Raw genomic sequence first — 15,843 nt, 5'->3', positions numbered from 1 at the left:
TATCTATCAGTTTTAATATGGCTTTAAACCATGTTAGGGACAGATAATATTCGCTCCAAATTTAATATAAATATCTAACATCTCCATCAGCTCTGAAACGTAAGATTTAGTGGCATCCTTAACTTTTAAAAGTAAAAATTTTATAGCAAAATCAAGCGCGGGAAAATTAACTCTAGGGAAATTCACTCCCTTCTAACCCCTCTCACCGATTGCGCATGAGCGGTGTTCATTGCACGGATATTCTGTGATTTCTGATGAATAGTTTTGGTTCTGTCATAAAATTTAAGTTTTTTAATTATATGGTGATTGTGGACATTTTCTGAAGGTAATTATTAATCAATTTTTATATCATGTATTAATTTGTATCGAGATTATAACATAAACTTGGTGTTTTATTTTATAATTTATAAAACTTTCAAGCTGTATTGGTCAATCACAACCGTCAGGCAAGGACTTACGTATTTATCATAGCGAATTTTAATATTTTTTTATTAAAGTTAAGCGTTAATTTCTGCCTGAATCCCAAAGTTTTAGTTTATTTGAAACTGATAAAATGTGTTTTGTTCTCGGTATCCTTATCAGGTTAAATCTATTTTAACTTAATATTCACTCATGTGTTTATATTTAGTATTATTTGAAAAACTAACTTGGATATTTACGGTTTTGCAGAAATGTCTTCAATTACATCCACAAACACCACTGAGTTGTCCATAACTCAGGAAGAAATGGACAATTCGAAAATAACAATAAATACAAACAGTAGTAAACTTATATTAGAAAATAATTCTTCTGATGTAACCATATCAAAATATGAAGCTCCCACATCTTTTTGCAATGTTACAACCACAACTAATTCGTCCATAACAATGAAAACTCAGGTGGTACCTTTAGTTTATATTCAAAATTCTGCAAAAATTCCTTTTCCTGCTGTAAATAAAACGAACAGTAATGTTATAGTCAATAATATTTCACAATTTCATTTTGCAACATTAGGCACAGCAATAAATAATAAAAATAGTACGAATTTACCAACAACAACCATGGCTCTGCCAACAAATCAGAATGTAATTTTGGCAACTGGCAGGCCTCAACCGCTAGTATTTCAAAAGCCACAGGGAAATGTAGTTCCGGTTGTACCCGTTCCTGTTTCTACAGGAGCAAAAATAACGGGGACATATCTGACAATGCTGAAACAAGTTCCCAAACCCACCGAACCAACAAATATTAGTAAAGTGCAGCTAGCTACGGGAAATATTCCCAAAATGCAGGACTTCCCGTTACTCAATAATAACACTTATATACAGTCTCAGAACCAAGCACAAAAATTCGTTATTACTCCAATGCCAAAAGTAACAACAAATCGCTTACCAGCTACAGCCACGACTAATAGCGTGCAGCCTAAAATTGCTTTGTTGCCAATGCCTGTACCTACAACTGAACCATCTGTTACAAAGCAAAAGATATATAATTTTAAGATAACAGACGGACAAATACAAAGTGACTCGACTTCCACCGTAACTGTTATGTGTGATAATTTCTCAAACAATTCAAATGAGAACAGCATGGATGTGGACAGCAATAGCGAAAATAATCTGGTATGTGATGAAGTTATCAACTTAGACAGTCCTGAGAAATCCGACATAACAAACAAAACTTACGAATTATCCATAACGGAAGAATCTGTAAGTTCTCAAAGTGATTTAAGAATAAATAACTGTCACAGCAACACTACTATTATAACTAAAATTCCCTCGAGTACTGAAGTTAAACCTGTACTACACAAAGACACTCCGAGATTTCCTAAACATGGAGTCTCAATATTAAAGAAAAATTATTCTAATTTTGCAGATCGTAAAACGGACAAACCAAATAACTTGATCATTTGCAACATTAACTCTAAAAATTCAGTTTCAGAGAGCAAAGAAGTTTCAGTTATAAAACCTAGTACTAGTAATAAAGAAGACGTAATTATAACTATTCCAAGCAGCCAACCTGCAAAACCTGAGAAAGAGAGGAGGCGCAAGTCAAACTTCTCTTACAGAAAAGAGTTTGATGATATGGAAGTAACCAGCACTTCCACTCCGGCAAACGTATTTAATACTAATGCAAATAAAAGCACTTTTGAGAATAGAGAGTCAGCCACGAACCCTAAAAAGTGCCTCACCGATGAGATAGAAATAGAAGTGATAAAAGAGAAGGGTGATATAAACATGAATGATGACTGTGATCTCCAAAAACTCTTAGTATGGGACGATGAAGTGGGTACATTACCTGGTTCAAGTTTGAAATTTATTATGAACGAATTTAGTATCATTGAATATGTGACTGAAGACGAATATAAAAAGATTTTGGAAAAGAAAGCAGTGAAATCCAAGGAGAAGATGAAGGTAGATTTCCAGGAAGAGATGCGTTGTTTGGAATGCGGTTGTTTCGGTTTACCTTCCGAATTCATCAACCCCAAGTTTTGTAGTTACGACTGCCAAGAGTCGTCTCAAAATAGAAACAAAAAAGATAAACAAGACCAGTTCAAAAAGAAAAAGAAGAGACCTAAAAAAGAGGCGAACTTGGACGGTAATTTAAAATCTGAACTGAAGCCTGATATCAAAGAAAGTGGCAGCGAAGAGGACTCAAACGACAACTCATCGCAAGAAAAATTCATGTCTTACCCTTGGGCATGTAAAAAGAAAGGATTTTCATGGTCCAAGTACCTTGAACACATAAAGGCTAAACCTGCACCAGTGAAGCTGTTTAAAGACCCGTTTCCTTACACCAGAAATGGATTTAGGCCTGGAATGAAACTGGAAGGTGTAGACCCTCAACACCCTTCATATTTCTGTGTCTTAACAGTGGCTGAAACTGTAGGGTACCGGTTGAGGTTACATTTTGATGGATATCCGGACAATTATGACTTTTGGTGTAATGCGGATAGTATGGACATCTTTCCTATGGGTTGGTGCGAGAAATTTGGACATGTCTTACAACCACCCCCTGGATATACCATCGATAATTTCAACTGGGTGCAGTATTTGAAACAGACTAAGTCTACGGCAGCTCCCAAGCACCTTTTTTCGAATAGAGCTGGACAGGTGAGTAGATTTCTTTAATTTTTAATAAACTAGCTAGTGTTAATGTGTTGTAAATAATTACTGGGGGTGGGGTAATTTCAACCCTATTGGAAATATCTTGTATTTTCCGAGAAGACAGACAGTTAAGATGGCACAGGCTAAATTTTCGAAAAGAATTGAACACGTTTTTTATGCTAAATAACTTTTTTATTTTCATTGTTTCATTTGTTTTTTGTTTACATTGAATCTAGTAACATACATATTTTTCGATTTTTTAGTTATAACCAAAATTTAAGAATTTTTTATTAATGATATCTTCTTACTCTTTTTTTTTTCTTTAATTTCCTTTCAGATATGATATTAAGAACTATACAAAATGATTTTAGAAACCAAAAATAATTTTTTTGTAACATCAGATTCATGACTTGATTAAGTGCGCCATGAATGTATTTCTGAAACAATTTCACATATACCACTTGATTCTATGAAAAATACTAAATAAAATAATTTCTTCGGAAATTAAAAGTTTTCGCAAATAAAAATTTATTTATCATAAGAAATAATTAAAAATTAAAACACCGTTTGTCTTTAGAGCCCAAAACATTTTAATTAGTACTTGTTCACCTCCTCAAAAATTACGAAAAATTCCTGTCAAATTTTGAAATTTGGTGTATAACAATGTTGTATTATATTAGAGTTGGAATAAGAAAATTGCTATTACAATTTTTCAAAAATTGGCTCCTAAAAAAACAGGTAAGATGCCTTGGACTTCATTTTTGAGAAATATTGAAGAACAAAAACCGCGTCTCCATATTCTGATTCGATTAAGAGATGCAGTACGTTTTTTAAAATTTTGATGTTTTTTGTGACAATTTGTGTAGATTTATAAATTTTATTTTACATAATATTTTGCTGTAATTTCCAGTTTTTTAAAGTTATAACCTAAATTTAAATATTTTTAATTTTACATAAAATTTCCTTTCAAATATGATATTTACAACTATATAAATTTTTGAAAAGGTGTAAGTACCAATATTTTTTTTTTATAACATTTGTATAGTACTGCAAAATAAGTGCAACATGAAATAAAATACCTTTAAAAATAAAATTTTCAAGAAAAATTTATTGACATAAAAAAACAGTCAAAAAGTAAAAGTAGTCCTGTATCTATCAAATCAAGATATCGACATCCGGATCTTGCTGTTCTGATTTTTTTCATAATCACACCAAAACATTTTAGCTTAGCAGCTAAACCATTTCCTCAAAAACTACAAAAACACCTAAAATTTTGAAATTCAATGTAGAATGATCTGTTATTAGATTTCGAATAAAGAAAATTCTTAATACAATTGTTTAAAAACTGATGCCTAAAAAAATTTGGATGGGACCTAGGAAATGTCTATTATTTTATTTTTGAACTTCACTGGTTTCTAACATGGCTCATTTTATAAGGCACTTTGTATATGTTGGTACTGATTTCCATCAGTTCGAGTAATTCCTTTATTCTATTTAGGCAATCTGTCCAAATGGCTTCCGGGTGGGCATGAAATTGGAAGCCGTCGACAGAAAAAATACGTCGTTAGTCTGTGTGGCAACGGTACGTGATATGATGGATAACCGGATACTGGTGCATTTTGATAGCTGGGATGACATCTACGATTACTGGGCCGACCCCACTTCCCCTTACATACATCCAGTGGGATGGTGCGATCAGTATGGGCACAACCTAACTCCTCCAAATGGTAAGCAATGAATTAAAAATGTCATTATTTGTACACTTAAAAATGATATTCGGTTGGGACACTAAATTTTGAGGTGAAGCTGTGATCGATTTTGGGGCCAATTAAGCTGATTTATCTTAAATCGACGAGGAATATGTTTTATTGTTATTTAAATTGAAATCTTTTAAAACATATAATACATATTTCGGAAGGTATGGATTGAAATTTGACGTTATTCGAATACAGTTTTTGTAAGTTAAAAAGATTTGTTTTAAAATTATAAAAATATATATGTATTTTGTAAAGACCTTAGTCTTAGCTTCATTAAAATGTTTTGGTTCGATTACATTAACTTAACCGTAAAATTTTAAAAGTACTTAAAAATGTAATAGGATTTTTTTTTCAATCAAATTCTGAAGCTAAATTTTTGAAGTGCGTCATTTTAAACTGATCGAATTACTTTGGTTTTTTTATTTAAAGTTTATTTAAAGTGAAATAAAGAAGAATAAATTAAAAGTGGGCACTAAGCTGATTTAACATAAAATGCTAAAATTTTTAAATTCTCTCCTCTAATCATCTCATCGAGTTTAGATCTAATAAACTAGTAGGTATTAATTACACATAATTAAAACAAAAATCAGTAGTTTAGATTAAGCTCCTGTCTCCTGCATTAATATTAATAATTTTTTTCTAGATAAATCACATAAGAAAAAAGGTGGTGAAAATTGGCTTAGAGGTAAATGTTCAATTCAGAATGGGGAAATTTCAAAATTATTTTTTTCTGTAACAATATGGGCTGTTTCTGTCGTTTTGGTATTGATTAGGTCGTTTGTTATAGAAAGACATAATTGGTTTGTTGTTGTGGTGGATGGAGGTATCAAGACATATTTCAGATAACACTTGCTTACTTAGTATAAATATTTTTATTTTGTATTAATATCAACAGTAAATTTCTTATTATAGCGATGTGAGAACTTAAACTTGTTTTTTTTATCTAAATATGTTGGTGGTTTGAAATTTTTATTTGGAAAAGTATGTTGATGTAGCCTTTTAGTATAACTTTTCTATTTTAATGAGATTAAAATTTTTATTCACAAAATTGTGAATTTATAAATGTTAAAACAACTGAATTTATGTAGAAAAGACTTTGACCCTCCATATAATAGTAGTGGTGCAAATTTTGTTATTCAGTGTAGAAGAAATACATTGAATAAATCCATTATTTCCAAAACAATAAATTTCATATTATTTTCTCAAACATGTTGGTATTGCATTTTAAAGAGACTTTTTCATGTTCAATTGTTTGTGCCTGATGACATCATAAAAATTTTATTTTAAATACAGGGTGTCCCACCGAGAACTGCGTCGATCAATATCTAGGAAAGTACTTCTCCGGAAAATTTGAAAATTTGGCAACATGGCAATGTCCCTGGGGCAAACACAACTAAAATATTTAGAACTCTCCAGCACTTCCGGTTATACCGGAAGTCAACACCAAATTATTATATATTATTACATTTTCGTATTCGACGTGAAATTTGAGGGTGACTTTATTATACATTCCCTATACCTAAAAATTATAGATTTTGAGATATTAATTTTTAAAGGGAAAATTTGACAGCTGCAAGGGTCCGCGGAGATGCTAGTAACTCTTTTCAGGAGCATAATATCAACCGGATTTTTGGTACCTGTAAAGGGCATAGGGAACCCTAAATTATGGTATACCAACAAATTAAAACATTTAATACTACGTGTTTCATTTTTGCTGTTACATTTTGATAACTTCAAACAGCTATAACTTTGTTAACTTAAATGGAACACACTATATTTTTTTACTCTGTCGTATGCAGATCGAAATTTCCTTTCAAGCCATATAAGCATTGTTAGGGTTGCCGTTACTACTTTTATAGATATTTGCAATTTTCTATTTTTTGGGCAGTTTTTCTCGTATCAGACCTGTTGTCAAATTGGCCATGACCAGAAATACTCCAAAAACAATTGAAATAACGTGACATTTGTCAAGTTAGTTGTCAAATAATTATTGTTGTGTCTGAATAGTTTTACCAAAAATTTAAATAAAAATGCCTGGGGATCGTTTAAATTATACTAATGAGAATTATTTTTTTTAAACGATACTCAGGCATTTTTATTTAAATTTCCAGCAAAACTGTTACAGACATAACAATAATTTGACAACTAACTTGACAAATGTCAGATTATGTTAATTGTTTTGGAGTGTTTCTGGTCATGGCCAATTTGACAACAGGTCTGGTACAAGAAAAAGTGTCCAGAAAATTGCAAATATCTTTAAAAGTGGTAACAGCAACCCTAACAATGCTTATATGGCTTGAAAGGAAATTTCAATCTGCATACGACAGAGTAAAAAAATACAGGGTGTTCCATTTTAGTTAACAAAGTTAGTTATAGCTGTTTGAAGTTATCAAAATATAACAGCAAAAATGAAACACCTATTACACCATTAAATGTTTTAATTTATTGGTATACCATAATGTAGTGTTACCTATGCCCTTTACAGGTACCAAAAATCCACTTGATATTACGCTCCTGAAAATAGTTACTAGTATCTCCACGAACCCTTGCGTCTGTCAAACTTTTGCTTTAAAAATTAATATCTCAAAATCTATAACTCCTTAGGTATAGGGAATATTTAATAAAGTGACCCTCAAATTTCATGTAGAATTCGAAAATGCAATAATATATAGGGTGTTTCTTTTAAAATAACAAAGTTGGTGTCGACTTCCGGTATAACCGGTAATGCTGGAGAGTTCTAGATATTTTAGTTGTGCTCGCGCTAGGGACATTGTCATGTTGCCAAATTTTCAAATTTTTTTGTGCAGTACTTTCCTAGATATTGATCGACGCAGTTCTTGGTGGACACCCTGTAGAACTATAATTTCTGCTCAGAATCTTGTAACACATAACTATGAACTGAGGAAGATATAATTATATTACACTATTTATTCAACTTCCATAAATAAAATGTAAGAACTGTTGAAAAGGAAATAATGAATTTGATCTAAACATTTCTTCCACCCTGTATATTTATAGTCATTTTCCACATAAAGCTTGATACATCAGGTAAAATATTTACTAAGAGAACTAAATAATATAATTATCAAAGTATCATTAAGTAACTACAAAACTAAAGGGTATTATATTTTCAAAAATCTGCTTTATTATAATAAAAGTGGAGCTTTTACAGTGACACTCACCCCAGTAGTAAAAGTGATGGGAGAAGCAAGTGGATAGAGAATTCTCACTACCCCAGTGACAGTTCTCTATCTCTTCTCTATATACCCCCCCTCTACTTGCTCCTCGCACTAGTTTTACGCTACCCCCAATGAGAGCTCTATCTACCCCCCCCCTTACTACTTGCCCCCTCCCACCACTTTTACAACTGTAGTGGGAGTTAGAGATAGAACTGTCAAGATGGATTATTTTATTTTTTGAAACCGAAAAAACAAATTTGAAAATTCAAATACCTACTCTGACAACTGAACAGATCATATTCAATTCCAGTTTTGTTTTAATCTCAAAAGTAAAAAGTGGTTTTTTTATTTTTCCGTTACGTTGTAGTGGATGGGGATCTACATAAACCCTTTGATACCTTCCCACTATTTAATCGATGTCTTGCAGACTACCCCAACCCGGAGTCATTTTCATGGGAGGTCTACTTGAAGTTAACCAAGGCTGTGGCTGCTCCGGTACGGGCCTTCAAGCAGCGTCCCAGCTGCGGCTTCAAACGAGGCATGAGGCTCGAGTGCGTGGACAAAAGGGTGCCCCAGCTCATTCGGGTAGCCACGGTGGATGACGTCAAGGAGCATCAGATACGAATACACTTCGACGGGTGGTTGGATAGGTACAGTTACTGGGTGGATGACGACAGTCCCGATATCCACCCCATGGGGTGGTGTCAGAAGACGGGGCATCCGATAGAACCTCCACTGAGTAAGTTCCAAATAAATCTTAATTTTTATATGAAAGCTACATTTGACCTTTGGAAATACATACATTTTTTTGTAATTTTTCATACCCCGCCATTGGACAGGCTAGTATAACCTCAAACATACCCAACTGAGAGCTAGGGTATGCATTGTTGTCAAGTATTTCTCCTCTTTCCTGATTCGCATTTAAGTTATTTCATAACATTACACAGAAATTTTATAATGAAGACACACAAACACCGTATCACCTCTAAACTCCACTGATATAAATAACTATTATACAGGGTGATTCAGTCATAATGTCATTAATTTTAACCACGTATTCGGACAAAAGTCTCTGTCAGATTTTTTTCACCATTCAGGCATTCTCGATAGGATTGAGGTCAGAGGACTTTGAGGGCCAAGGTAAAACATGGCAGCATAACATTTTCCATTATGCGCACATAGCTCAGTCTAATGAGGCGTTCTTCCATCCTCCAACAAATTCCAGACCGTTGGCAGCTTATCCAAGCCTAAACGTTAATAGAGAATCTTCCTCTGAACTCTGTGGGTTTCACATAAGACTCCTAATACCTTGTGTTCTCTGGAGCAAGACTGAAAACTTTTCTCGTCCAGAAATACAAGTTGATTGGTCTTCCTACAAATTGTCTTGCAAACTCTAAACTCTGTTCTTTATGCTGGAGAGTCAAAGCAACTTTATTTGCGGCCACATAATTCTTCAGCTGCAAATCTTTCACCCGCTTTCTTGGAAATTTCGTCTCGAAGGAAGCCGTTACTGTCGGGTCAAAAGGATTTCTTCCTAGGTGGTCAAGGAATAAATTATCTTCTTCAACGGTGCTTACTTTTCGATGCCCACCGCCGTGAACATAACGCACGTGACCCTCCACATTCCATTTTTCTTTGAGTTTAAATATGCTGTTCTTGTATACATGCAGATCATCCACAACTCGTTGCAATGACCAACCATTCTGAAGTAAAGTTAAAGTTCTCACTTTCTCTAGTTCCGTTAAACGCGGCATCTTGAATTACCAAGCAAAGTCACTAATGACACTGACATGAAAAAATTTGTCATAATAAGAATCGTCCACTTTCAAAGGGCCGGCACTGTACTACAATTTGAATAAATAATTGAACATAACATTAAGAACTCATATTCATTATAAAACGTAGTAAAAATATGTTAACAATCTTAAAATACTAAATTGTATTACCTAACATTCGAAAACAATTATTATGCTTATACATTTGATTTCTTTAACAAATAAATAATACTTGTTAATATTTAAAATGTAAAATATATCTTATTCATTCGTATGTCTGGCTAAAAATTTATTCATTAAAAACATATTAAAAGCTAGGTTAATGACCGAATGTTACGGTATGTCAAGATTAACTCTCAATAAAGCTTGTCGGTCAGTGGTCAGGAGCGGTCCGAAAAGGAGTTTGAATAAAAAGGAGTTTGAATAATGTTTTGAAAATACTTCTTTCCAGCGTAAATATGCATTTTAAAATTATTTTAATCACATATTCGTATTCTACTCATGTTTTCCTATTTTCCCTTAATATTAATGACATTATGGCTGAATCACCCTACATAAATATTATTATGCACATACGTACACAAGACACTTCACTAAATACCACTTTAAATTTTACCGTAAAATTAAACTATTTCGAATCCAGTACTTTACACAGAAAGTCGTGAAATTACCTTCATGTAGACATATTCAGCCATTCTTATTTCATTGAATTAATGTTAGACGTCTGTTCTTTTGTCCTAGCACCCTTTTGTCATATCACATCAGGTGGATTGATATTATGTAGTTCCCCAAAATTAGGTCAGTGCCAGAGGTCATTCACACTGAGATTCTTAGACTAAACAATATTCTTTAAGAAAACAAACACTTTTTATTAAAAACTTAAAAACTTGAAATGATTTTAAATTTAATTTATGCAAGAAGTATTATTTTTCTAAAAACAATTGAAATTTTTTTCAAATGTTCAGTGCATTGTCAGCGTTGAAAAAAATATGTCTCTCTTCCATTCTATTAGTTTCATACAGTTGGTTTAAAATGGAAATAACAGGCTACACCGATAAGGGGACTCATACACAGGGTTACCAGATCTATTTCATGGCAGACCCGGAGACCCGTTTGTATAATTGTTGTTAGGGTATTTTAAAAACTAAATTATAATTTATTTGATTTAAAACAAATTAATTTCAAATTAGGTCGCATGTACGTAAAAGACTGATCTCCACTTAAAATTACCCCTTGTATATAAATTAAAATAACCATTTTAATAGATACCAGCTGAAACAATTCATATTCAATTTTATTGATGGATATTTATAATGTCTTTATTAATTTTTCAGCCCCTGACGATGTCTATGACTTTTTGGAGTGCCCCACAGTGGGCTGTAGGGGTCAGGGCCACATCAAGGGGCCCAAGTATGCCAACCACTCCACTCAGAAGTACTGCCCCTATTCCGAGGAGAATATCGATGCCGAAAGAGTATTACCCGACAGGTTGTTGAGTCCCGACCGCAGTCCCGAAGCTGTCGTGCCCATATCAAGGGAGCCCAAGGAGTGCAAAATGTAAGTGTTTGTTATATTGGCATTTGGGCATAAAAATCTTAAAATTAGGATGAGATATAAAAGTGAAAGAGTATGTGTTACTCCTCTGTAATGTGAACTACTTTCCTTACTCTTCTACTTTCTAAAAAAATTACTGGTTGTGTGTAGGTCAAGGTTCTTCTGTATTTGTATTCGAAGTCACATTTCCATTAAAAATTCAGTAAATGAAAGAAATAAATAGAATTTTATAGCACCTTTTGCCGCTATTATTATTAATTAATAAAATTAATTTGTGGTTTTACTTAATAAAATAATTTGACATAATAAAATTTTGTCCACCGACGTATAAACATATTTGGGTCCTTCTTACTTAGTTTCTACGAACTAACACAAAAAATGTTGTCTTGCTTCACCATAAATTAAAACGATATCCATCACCTCGGAGTTGCTATACACGCAAGCCATTTTTGACACTAACTATTAAAAAGCTATTGTAAACACTATCGCAACGACGATTGTAAAATCAGATTTCAGTATTCGGAGTCGCTGAGGCCACGTGGCTCTCCACGTGTGTTACGAATGACGCCTAGAGACTACAGTTGTCCAGCTATGTAACGGTTGAAAGTACTACAACTTTTTTTAAGGATTTTACAAAAAATTTGTTTACGATATTGACTCCATTTCTCATGCCGCATTTATTCCTAAATTTTTTTGATTAAGTTATGAATCACCCTGTATATATTGAAGGTGATTGGGGTCATATTTATACGGGGGCTACCTTTAATCTTTAGAAACGCATGTAAGTTTTATTTTGTGAAATTCTTTTGTAAAACTGAATTTTTTTTTTCGTAATTCCCGCCGCTGGACAAGCTAATATAACCTCAAAATAACAGTGTGTGGTAACATACCTGATTCGGAGCTATGGTATGCATTGTTGTCAAATCTTTCTTGATTTGTATACATATTTTTTCATATTATCACAGAAATTTAACAATAAAGAGACACAAACACACAGTACTGTTACTAAACTCCGGAATAAAGAGCATATGATTATACATTTACAGTATGTACATGAAATTTTAACTATAAAATTTAACTATTTCGATTGCAGGAAAAACTAATACTTCACAGCAAGTTAACTACTTTATCCATTGAAAACTGAAATAAACGTAATAAAATGAAGTGTTAACATATTTGGCCATTCTCTTTTTTGCAAATTTAACGTTGGCTGTTTGTTTTTTACCCAACTTATTGTACCGTTGTCATATCACATCAGATATATTGTATTGTTCACCTAAACTAGGTCAATGACACTAAGAATCACAGACTAAACACAGTTCTTTAAAAAATGATAGAAAATGCTTTTTATTAAAAACTTGAAATCATTTTGAAAAATTGCTCAAATCTATCAGCCTACTAAGTGTTTTCGTTTATTATGTACATTTTACAAATTAATAATAATAAAATAATAAGTAAAATATTTATTTTAAAAATTGAATTAATTTTACTTATAGATTTGTTTATAAACATTCGAATTTTTTTTAATGTATGGCGGTTTGTTACCATCCAAAAAATATGATGTCTTTAAAATAACACGTCTCAAAGTTATACATAAGCAAGATGTTTCTACAAAATTGTTTTCCTGTACTATTTCGCTTTCTGCCGTTTTCTTTGGTGTCATACGGTGGATTTAAAAAGTTAACAACAGATAACACTAATAAGTGGTCACATACAACTGAATTAATAGCTATAGATCCCACTAGAGTAGTAAAATATTTTGGTTAGGCAATCCACCAATATAGTCTGTTACGTGCTTCCGCGATATTTGGGGGTGGTTTTGTAGGGTTCGGGGAGGCTTTAGAGCTACGTGCCCATTGAGACTTTTGATCGACGTGTTGTGAACTCTCATTTTGCAGTTTCAAAAAAATTGGCCGGAACCTATTTTCCATAAGAAACGTGCGTGGTCCTTTTCCGGGAATATTTTTAACAATTTGTAAACTTGGAGCCAATTTACTTCTAACTTCTGTGAACATAACCTGAAAAAATCGTTTAATTTCGAACTTTTGGTTAATTCGAAATACCAGTCCATATCCAAATAAATCAAAAAACACTTACACTTATTTATTTTAATCTTTGTTAAGTCTACAATCTACATAATAGAGAGCAATACAAAATTAATAAATTACCTCCTTTTCAAATTTAAAATAAATTTTGATAGTTGAACCAAATTACATTTTAACACGTTGACTGCGAGATAATCTCAACATACTTTGTCCGTGACTGTGATACATATCTTCGGGGATATGTAACAAAACTTCTTCTGTGTGCGGTACATATCCCTGGGGATATGTAATTTTTTTTACATTTGACCCTATAAAATTAAAAATAACACAATTATTGCTATAAACTTGCATGTATCTGTAACTGTATATCCTAGGATACTAACGTTTTCATTCGCAAAGAGTTTTGAAAAGAAAATAATAGAAAAATTATTATTTCTAAAAAGTACAGATTCTGCAACTTCCACAAGATACAGTAAAAATGTGATTATTGAGATTCGCATATTTTTTATGAGTACATACCCCCCGAGGTATGTACCGCAGTCAACGTGTTAAAACAAGTATAATTATTTAATGTATTTACTATTTGTTTGTTAAAAATTAAAGATAAATAGAGTTTTGTATAATGTATACTGTATAGTGTTTACGCACTGCAACCTGCACCATGTAATTTTTTACTAACCGATGATAAATAATTTATACGAGGGTGGTCTGAAAAGTTTCCGACCTAACAAAGAAACAAGACATTTTTTCAGAATTTTTTTTTTTATTTTTCAACATAGTCTCCTTGTAACTCTACACACTTCTTCCAGCGATGCTCCCATCTCTGTAACCCGTCCAAATAGTACTCGGCGTTTTTCTCTGCAAAATAATTGTCCACGAAGGTGAACGGATCGTTCATCATCTCCCAAGCTCTTACGTCCACGTTTAAATTCAGCTGCCCAAAATTTCACTGTGGTAAATGATGGTGCAGAGTCTCCATACACAGAATCCAACTCATCTTTGATTTGCGTAGGCGTATTTCCTTTCAAAAACAAATATTTAATGGCAGCTCGATACTCGATTTTGTCCATTTTCATAAAAACACTCACATCAACTCACTCAAACGACTGTTACATAACAACTGCGTGTCCAAAATAGCTGAAACTTTGGTGAGTAACTGTCAACAGATGAACAACGAAATTCACTAGCTTTTATTTATAAGGCTGCCATCTTCATGTTGAGATCGGAAACTTTTCAGACCACCCTCGTATTTTTCCAATATTTATACCAACATAAACAAAAATGTCTAAGTATTTGGTCTTTTTGGAAAGCTGATGGTATGTAGGACACAATACCAAATCCAAAAAATATTTTTGAAAATTTCGGAAAATTTCCGGAATTTTCTATGGAACTTTCCAGGAATGTTCCCATCTCTAGTTATATTGTTAAAAAACTTTATTTTTTTCATATTTTTTAGTCAAGAGACTATATGGCTTTATTGGAAAATATTTTTTATTATCATATATTCCATTTTAATAGCAACACCCTATGTATGTCAAGACTTGATTTGCAACTTTTATTGCAAAATATCAATGTCAGCAATAAATTATAATTTTCATCAGGTTTGCATGAATATGCTGTTATTTCAGTCAATAATCACAGTTGTCAAACTTGTCGAAAAGAAATCCATTACTTTTTATTTGTTGTTGCAGTAAGCCACGTTTGGGAAGGCCGCCAAAGTACCTGCGTCTGGAGCAGCCAAAACCCGCCCCCGCAGACGAACCCCCAGAGAAGAAGCCTCGAAAGAAGGAGAAAAAACTAGAATCTTCCCCCATTTCAGAAGCGGCAGAACAGAAGGCGATGCTGCTCATCGAGCAGTCGAAGATCCTACCGGCAGAGAGGGAATCGTGGCTCAGACACTCGCACTTCCTCAAGAGGTACATCACCACGGACGTGGACCCCCGGTCGTGGTCGAACGGTGAAGTGGTGGACTTTATTACTTCCTTACCGTGTTGTGAGAACGACGCGAACTTGTTTAAGCGCGAGCAGATAGACGGAGAGGCCCTGCTGTCTCTCAGCCAGAAGGACATTTTATCAATTCTGAACATTAAGGTGGGGCCTGCGGTGAAGCTATACAATAGCATAGTTTTATTGCGGCAGCACGTGGACGAGAAGGTTTTTACGTAATGACAGAAGTGATATTTTACCGTTTGCTTTGTTTATACATTATATGAGCAATTGTTAAATTTATTTTATTTAGAAAATGTAAATTATTGTATAAATATGGAATATTATAAGTTTTCATTTTTTAAATGGAGTTTTATTTACTTCAAGAAACCAGGTATTTAAAACATATAAAGGGTAATACATTAGCGGTATGGAGCAGTTGTACATAGGAAACTAGCCGTGCTGCAAAAATATTTTCAAGTTTGGAACTTCACCGCTAGAGGGCGCAACTGGTATAGTATTACAGA

The 15,843-nt window shown here is 33.2% G+C and overlaps 1 protein-coding gene across 2 annotated transcripts; it reads left to right on the top strand.

Moving 5' to 3' along the window:
- Positions 1-232: 232 nt before the first annotated feature.
- On the top strand, positions 233-15,650 carry LOC108905977 (lethal(3)malignant brain tumor-like protein 3). 2 transcript variants are annotated; one of them, XM_018709087.1, is made up of 7 exons: positions 233-325; positions 670-3,086; positions 4,579-4,807; positions 5,481-5,522; positions 8,444-8,755; positions 11,126-11,348; positions 15,082-15,650. In XM_018709087.1, the coding sequence occupies exons 2-7, from the start codon at positions 672-674 to the stop codon at positions 15,554-15,556; spliced, it is 3,696 nt and encodes a 1,231-aa protein (XP_018564603.1). In that variant the 5' UTR covers positions 233-325; positions 670-671; the 3' UTR covers positions 15,557-15,650. The 2 variants fall into 2 exon arrangements, with proteins under 2 accessions (XP_018564603.1, XP_018564604.1); XM_018709088.1 differs by lacking the exon at positions 5,481-5,522.
- Positions 15,651-15,843: the final 193 nt, after the last annotated feature.

The sequence above is a fragment of the Anoplophora glabripennis genome, unplaced genomic scaffold (assembly GCF_000390285.2).
Source record: "Anoplophora glabripennis isolate ALB-LARVAE unplaced genomic scaffold, Agla_2.0 scaffold113, whole genome shotgun sequence".
In the NCBI taxonomy this organism is placed as follows: Eukaryota; Metazoa; Arthropoda; class Insecta; order Coleoptera; family Cerambycidae; genus Anoplophora; species Anoplophora glabripennis.
Note: the sequence above shows the minus strand (reverse complement) of the source record. Positions and strands in the feature narration are given on the sequence as shown.

Excerpts from the sequence above, each read along its gene's own strand:
- LOC108905977 (XM_018709087.1), top strand. The coding sequence starts at position 672 with ATGTCTTCAATTACATCCACAAACACCACTGAGTTGTCCATAACTCAG. Across the intron at positions 8,756-11,125 it reads TCCGATAGAACCTCCACTGA|CCCCTGACGATGTCTATGAC; the intron begins GTAAGTTCCAAA and ends TTAATTTTTCAG. Across the intron at positions 11,349-15,081 it reads GAGCCCAAGGAGTGCAAAAT|TAAGCCACGTTTGGGAAGGC; the intron begins GTAAGTGTTTGT and ends TTGTTGTTGCAG.